At 54.0% G+C, this 7216-nt stretch overlaps 1 protein-coding gene across 16 annotated transcripts in view; it reads right to left on the bottom strand.

The window, feature by feature from the left end:
* LDB3 (LIM domain binding 3) overlaps positions 1–7216 on the bottom strand; it is a 72628-nt gene that overhangs the window by 41662 nt on the left and 23750 nt on the right. For 2 of the 16 annotated variants that reach the window (XM_019660497.1, XM_019660498.1), the window contains one exon: positions 1342–2108. The exons of the other annotated variants lie outside the window; for them this stretch is intronic. In XM_019660497.1, coding sequence (XP_019516042.1) covers positions 2012–2108 — 97 coding nt within the window. In that variant the 3' untranslated portion in view covers positions 1342–2011. Of the gene's footprint in view, positions 1–1341; positions 2109–7216 lie in introns of those variants that run through there. 16 annotated transcript variants of the gene reach the window in all.

The raw sequence follows: 7216 nt of genomic DNA, 5'->3' as shown, positions 1-7216 counted from the left end.
GGGGGAGGGGGGGGGGTCTCGGCTAACTGGGAGGCACCAGACAGGCTGGAAAGCAAATGAGAGCCTTCCAGAGCTTCAGGAGGGCTCTGACAGGCTGGGGGCCAGGGACAGGGGATTGCCAGGCTACCAGCTCTGCCTGATTGGCTCAGGTCCTCTGCCAGACTCAGGACAACCACTGCCTGGGGTCTCTCTCTGTTTGGTAGCCCCCGGCCCCACAACCCACCATTGGACCTTGGAAGTCCTCAGTAAAAGCTCAGCTAAATGTGCGTGTGCTCCAGGATGCCTAGACGTAGGTAGGAGCACATACCCCCATCATCTCTGTTGATCCCTCAGCCAGCTTTCCCTGCCTGGCCCTGGCCTTGGCTCTGGAGTCAGACTACTAGAGGCAGGAAGAGATGGGAAGCCAAAGTGGAACAGGCTGGTGGAGAGTTCTGGAAAGCATCTCAGGGTGGTGGCAGGATAGAGCCATCTCCCTGGCCAGCCCTTCTAGATGGGATTGCTAAGGTTCCTGGAGGCAGAAAGAAAGCCTATGCCCAGACAGCGGAGTGGGAGTGAGGCTCTGGCCCATTCCAACCACAATGGGAAGTTCTGAGGGATTGGCCTCAGCATCTGCCTTTATTTGCTAAATGTCGTTGGTCTCATGCTCTCAGCTGGTAGTTCCTGCGACCAGGGATCAGGGTGATGGGTAGACAGGAGGTGGAGAGGATGTGAGCCTGCCAGCCTGGCCCTTCCTAAATGCTCAGGACTAGGATGAAGCCACAGGTGGGTGGGGGCCTGGAGCAAGACCCAGCTGGAGGTCTTCCCTGCCTTCCTGCCACCTGAACAAGACTCCACCTGGCATATCTACCACCTCTTCTCCCCTGAGCCATGGCCCTGGCCCACCAAGAGCCCCCAGCAGCTCCCCTGTGATCGCCTCCTTAGTCCAGGCATGCCTTCCTGAGCACCTAGCCCACCCCCTGGAGCAGGGCCGAGCATGAGCAGCACCATCCTGGGAGAGTGGCTTGTGGCTTGCTTTCTGATGAGAAGGATGGGTGGCTTTGCCTGCTGGTTGCAGCTGGGTGTGGGAGCAAAGGCAGGGGGCACTCAGGAACACACCAGTACACACTTCCTCGTGGGAGGCTAAAGCTGCCTACCTGGCCACAGCACAGATTCCCGCCCACCATGTGCCAGCCTAAGCTCGCAGCTCAGGCAGTTCCCTCAAGTTGGGAAATGAGTGGAGGACGGAGTTGCACTGGGTTCCAGCCCAGAGGGGTGCGGGGGAGGGGGCACTGCCCCTGTCTCTCCTCGTCTTAGATATGCTCCTCTCAGGTGTTATGCACACAGGCACAGCATGACTGGGGCTGGTTTGGTTCATTTCAAATCTTCTTTATTTCACAACAAGCATACTTATATGTACAGGAGAGAGAACAAGGGAGCCAGCACACACAGTACAGCGAGGAGAGCACATGACTCGCTCTCACCACAGCCAGGAGGGTCTCTGACTCATCTACTGGGACTTCCATTTCCTCCTCAGAAAGCCTTGTTCCAGGCTGTTTGGGCTCCAGAGGGCAGTGAAGGAGTAAGTGGGGACAGGGAGTCAGCACCTTCCCAGGACCCTAATCTATGGGCAACTCCTTTCATGCTTGTACTAGGCTGGGCTGCCTCTCCCAGGAGCTGATGTTGGTAGACAATTGATCAGTGGCATGTTCTATTTCCCTTTGTTCTGAGGTGTTATGCCAGCAAAGCTCATCACATCCTCTCTGATCTATGGCTAAGGCCCTGGGCAGGGGAGCAGAGGCTAGGGCTGTTTGAGGGGTAGTGAGGGCTGCACTGAAGGGTGGGAGTGGATGGGTGCAGTGCTGCATGGGGCTGGGCCTTGGCTGTCAGCTCTGGGGTGGGCAGAGAGCAGAACTGCTGCACTTGACTACTAAAGGTGCCCCCAGCATAGCTCTACATTCTCAAGCATCACCATGAGGCTCACATGCCAGATCTGTGGGGAGGAGGTAAGGTGTGGGGGATTCCACACAGCCTTTTAGCTTTTAACGTTAAGGATCTGGGCTGAAAGGCCATGGTGCCAGTTGCGCAATTTGGCAAAACGTGGGCTGTTACGTTCGGTTTCAAACCTTTCCCTGTGGCACAGACAGAGAGAGAGAGAGAGAGAGAGAGACAGAGACAGAGAGACAGAGAGAAGAGAGAGAGAAAGAAAGGGGTTAGGGGATGTGTCCGCCATTCCCCTGTCTGATAGCTGGGGCAGATGGGAGGGGAGAATTTGGCTTGGAGAGGCTTTGCCATCCAGGGGGTACTTTCCAGGTGGTCAGCCCTGGGTTGAGGGCAAGACCAGAGTCCCAAGGACCAGGATGGAGGGACTAAAGTCCCTGACTTGAGTGAGTAGGAGGCCATGGAAAAGGAGCCTGGCTAGAGGGCTTGAGGGCAGGCTGTGCAAAGGGAACCCTCCTTGGCCTGTGTGGTTAGGGCTGGGCAGGGCCGCTTTGGCTGTGGGCTCTTGGGCTGAACCATATAGGCATGTGGGCCTAGGATGGACTCTGTCGCCTAGCTGGGCATAAAGAAGGAGAAACACCTGTCCCTGTGATGAGGCTTGGTGAGCAGACCTGTCACCTCCCTATGCTGTCCCAGTCTCTGACAACCTTTTTCTGTCCCCAGAGAGAAGTCTTCCAATACCACCAACTGGCCTTGCCCTCTGAGGCCTGAGCATAGCCAGGCTCACGTGTGCACACACATACTCACAAGGCCGCTGGCACACACACAGAGGAAGAGGACTTCCCGCTACTTCCCACCAGCAGGGCCTCTACGATTCAACCCACAGCCTGCTCAGCCGAGGGCACGGGACAAAGCAGGCAAGGAGCAGCCAGAAACAAAGAAATGAAGGAGAGGGTGTGCCTGGGGGAGCCCAGTGACACAGATGCCAGAATCCTGGATCCACTCCCCTCCTTCTCCACCAGGCTAGAGGGGCCTCTGACATCCTCCAGACCAGAGAGGTGCACACTGCTGGCCCAGGGGCCACATCCGGCCACAAATGCCATATATTTAACCTGGACAATGTTTAAAACTCATTTTAAAAATTGATGGCTACATCCAGACCATGGAATACCACTCAGCGATAAAAAGACATGAATGAACCATTGGTACACTCAGCAACGTGGGTGAATCCAGCAACGCCGGGGAATTTGGCTGACTGCAAAATCCAATCTCATGAGGTTGCAGGCTTTACAATTCTATTTATACAACATTTTTAAAATGACAAAATTATAGAAACAGAGAACAGATAACAGATTAGTGGTTGCCATAGGTTAGGGAGAGGGTGTGAGGTAGGGAGGTGGGTGTGGTTATAAGAGGGCAAAAAGGCGGGATGCTCGGCTATGGAAATATTCCGCCCTTGGCTATATCGGTGTCAATACCCTGGTTGCGATATTGTGCTGTAGGTTTGCAAGACATTACCATTGAGGGTAAAGGGTACATAGGATCTCTCTATATTATTTCTTACAACTGTATACCAATCTGCAATAATCTCAAAATAAAGGGTTTAATAAATAAATTGCCAGCATATAAAAATTAGGAAGATCAGCTCTAGGTCTTTAGAAATCAGAGGATAGGGCAGTGCTGGTCTTACATTTCTCAGTGGTAACAGTCCCGTGTCCCCACATTTACACCTGGCCACCTTCCCACATCTGTATTACCTGGTGGATGCTCCCCCACACACACACACCTTGAGTCCTGCATACTGGGTTTCTGTTTAAGATTCTGTTGGACAAAAGGGGCCCACTGATAACATATTTGTAAAACACTAGTCGAGTCCAAACTTTCCTAACACTTTCCTAATAAGAAGAAGCCAAAGCCCAGAGACATCATGAATGGCCCAAAGCCACCTGGACACTCAACATCAGAACCATAATCTAGGTGCCAGCATCTTCGCTACCTGCCTCTCTGAGGTCAGGGAGAAGGGACAAGACAAAGTTAGCAGAGGCCCTGCGGCAGTGCCCACACAGCCCTGGTGACAGCACAGAGACAGCAACAATCGACCATCCCAGAGAGAACCCCCCCCCTCCGTAGGACACAGAGGCGGCCACTTTGTCCAGCCAGGCCTGCAGCCATTGTATCAATGCTCAGTGACAGAACAGGGACAGTTCTGGAGTGCCACAAATCTAGTGAGCCTGCTTTGCTTAGAGCTGTTTGGAAATTCACAGCCAGCCAGAGAGAAGAGCAAAGAGGGAAAGAAGAGAGAGGGCAAGGGAGAGAGAAAGGGAGAGAGGTCCCGGGATGCCCACAACAGCTGCTCAGGGGATGCCTAGGGCTGTCCTGGTCTCTCCAGTTGTGGGTTTCAAACTTGCTATGCTGGCAGAACACTGAGGACAAAAATATCCACAAAATGCAGGTAACTTTTGTTACCCATCACTGCCCACTGCTCCTCACGAGGGTTCCTTTTGAGAGAGGGCCCAGAGCCATGTGGCGCCATGAGAGCCGGCCACGTGAGCGGGGGAAGAGGACACTGCAGGGGGAGAGAGGAACCAGCGAGTCCCGATCTCTGTTGGAAGGCGGAGTGGGGTGAGGGGAGAAAAAAGAACCTTGGATGGTTGTGCAATGGAGAAAGCACTTGGGAGGGTTTTTATATTGTCTGCGGAGGCATGTGCAAGGCGACCCTCACCTTCAACCCCTCTGTGAACTCATCACTCAAATCAACTTTGTTCCTTAACACTCGGGGACTCAGAGAGGTGCAGATTTTTTATGTAGGTGAGCATCAGGTAAACACAGAGATTGCACATATAGATAGTTGCGCCGCAAGGAGGGGGCCAGGGGATGTCTGGGCTACACACTGAGGTCCTCCAGGACGGTTACACCCGGGCGGTGGGGTCCAGATGCCTCACAGATTCAAGCCCTGCCTAGAACAAAGCCAGGCTTGTCCTACTCCCAGTTCCATCAGGGCTGCCACAAATGGACCCAACCTTCCAAGCCATGAGTACCCAGAATGCCTTCCCAAAGTCAGAGAGAAGCTGTGGCGACCTCTCTGAGATGGAGGCTCAGCTTTTGGATGGAGGCACTATTGGTGCTCTGCTACTGCAGAGGACAGAGGAGGCTGGCAGCCACAGCGCTGCCTGTACTCACTAGAGCAGGTCCCGTGGGGAACCTGGCAAGAGGCTAGTGTTTCTGCCCACCTGGGAAGTTTGCTAAGGTGCTGGGTCTTTCCTGGGATGGGAGCCAAATCCACGGCAGATGCCTGGACTGTTCAGGAGCCCACCCTGCCTCACCTGTAAATATAGGGCTCCTGGAGAATAGGCTCTGCCTTGGGCTGGCCAACAAGTGGGCACTGGAGCCTTGAAGGGAAGCTACCTGCTACCAGGTACCAGAGACATCATCAGAGCATAGGGAACCAGAGCCCAGAGGAGAAGAAGGGAGGGGAGGGCAGAGCTGTGGGATGCTCTGGGACTCCGTGGGGCGTGAAAGACCCAGGAGGCCAAGCAGCCACAGGTGAGGGGACAGTTTGCAGGGCTGTCTAACATGAGGACTTACACTTGCCCTGTAGCCGCCAGTGCCACTGCCTGGTACAGAACACCTGACACCACTCATGCAGCATTACTGCCAGCTTTCCCAGCACACAGCAGCAGGAAGGAGAAGGCACCTCTGGATGTGTACAAACCCGTATAGGCTGTCACCATGCATAGGCTGCTGGGGTCCAGGGTTTGGCACACTCAGGCTCTGCTGGAATAAGACACCTGGAAGGGTGAAGCCCCTCTGGGGAGACTCAGCCTTCAGAGAAACCCTTAGACTTCTCACCGTGAGTACCACCGAATTGGGAGAAAGAGAAGGAGGCTGTGGGTCAAGGTATGGGGTTGCAGCTTCCAACCTGGAAGTGGGGACAGAGGGAAGTGGGACTCAGACCCCTTTGGGAGCAAGGCCCGTAACCAGCCTGGACTCAGGGTGGGACAAGTGTGCTCCCTTCTGCTCAGATGGTCACTTGGGTGAGCCTGAGGCCCCAGCGGGGACCAGGAGCCACAGCCACTACTTTAGGCTTTGATCACAGAGTTGAACCTCTGCAGCCACTGCACCCCCATACCCACCCTCAAGATCCACAGGCTGCTTGGGATTTTATGAAATGAAATGAAAATGCTCACCCTCTCCCTGTGGTCATGGGGAGGATAAGCATTTTGGGGGATGCTGTGAGGACAACCCTCCAGAAATTAAAGCCAGGAAAAGGAAGAGGAGCAGGAGGCTTATTCTCCCCAGTCCTCGGCAGAAACCTTACAGGCGCCCCAGAGCCTTCACTGCACAGCCAGTGACCCCAGAGGGAGGGGCTGACGGTGGCACAGCGTCTGTGAGGGCAAGGTGGGGGCCTGGGACTGAGGGAGGAAGCAGGCTGGAGCCTCCTCTTTGGTCCTCTCTCCAGATTTCCCTACAACAAAACCCTACACTAGCTTCGGGAAAGGCTCTAAGACCTGAAAGAGAGTTCTCAAGATCCCAAGTCCCCCTGCCTTCTGCTGGTGACTGAACCAGGCTCTTGTGGGGTTAGGCCCAGGGGAAAGGACTAACTTCCCCACTTATTTGTAGGACCAGGCAGAACATGCCCCAGGAGATGCTTCTGAAAGCTGGGAATGGGGAGGCCAAAGACAAGGTTTGGGGACCATCCTTAATACTTCCTTTTGTGTTCTCCTCACTCCTAATTTTGCAGTGCCTGCAAATATTCCAGGAGAAGTACAAAAGACAGAAGTTCCCTGTCATCTACCTCCACCAGTACACGCCTGCCTTCTAAACAGTGTCCGATTAACAAGGTACAAGCTTAGAACGACTGGCCGGAGGAACATAAAGTGATCAGAAGTACCCCAGAGGAGGTGCAGGAGCCAGGAAGGCAGGGTTGCCTTGTGGAAGGGAGAGAAAACACCTCTGCAGGCTTCCTGATGGAAGGAACCTGGGGATTTTTAAGCTGTTTGCTGTGGGGTGTGTGCTGTAAAGCCCCTCTATCTTCGGTAAGGCTGCATTGTTCATTGGAGCATCTATGTGAGTGACTTCAGAGGGAAGATGGGACAAACACAGAAACAGCACACAGGAGCAGCGGAGCATAGGAGCAGGGAGAGCTGGCAGCTCAATCACACTTAAAATAGCTAGATACTAACTTGTGAGCTAAATCAAACATCAAACAGGTGCGTGTAGATACATTGCAGGCACTGACAGGTGAAGAACTGTTACTGGAACTGCATGCTCATTAGGAGGCCTGAGAGGACCACACTTT

Source organism: Hipposideros armiger, unplaced genomic scaffold (genome assembly GCF_001890085.2).
Source record: "Hipposideros armiger isolate ML-2016 unplaced genomic scaffold, ASM189008v1 scaffold_319, whole genome shotgun sequence".
Lineage (NCBI taxonomy): Eukaryota > Metazoa > Chordata > Mammalia > Chiroptera > Hipposideridae > Hipposideros > Hipposideros armiger.
The sequence above is the reverse complement of the archived record's forward strand: the minus strand, read 5'-3'. Positions and strand labels throughout refer to the sequence as shown.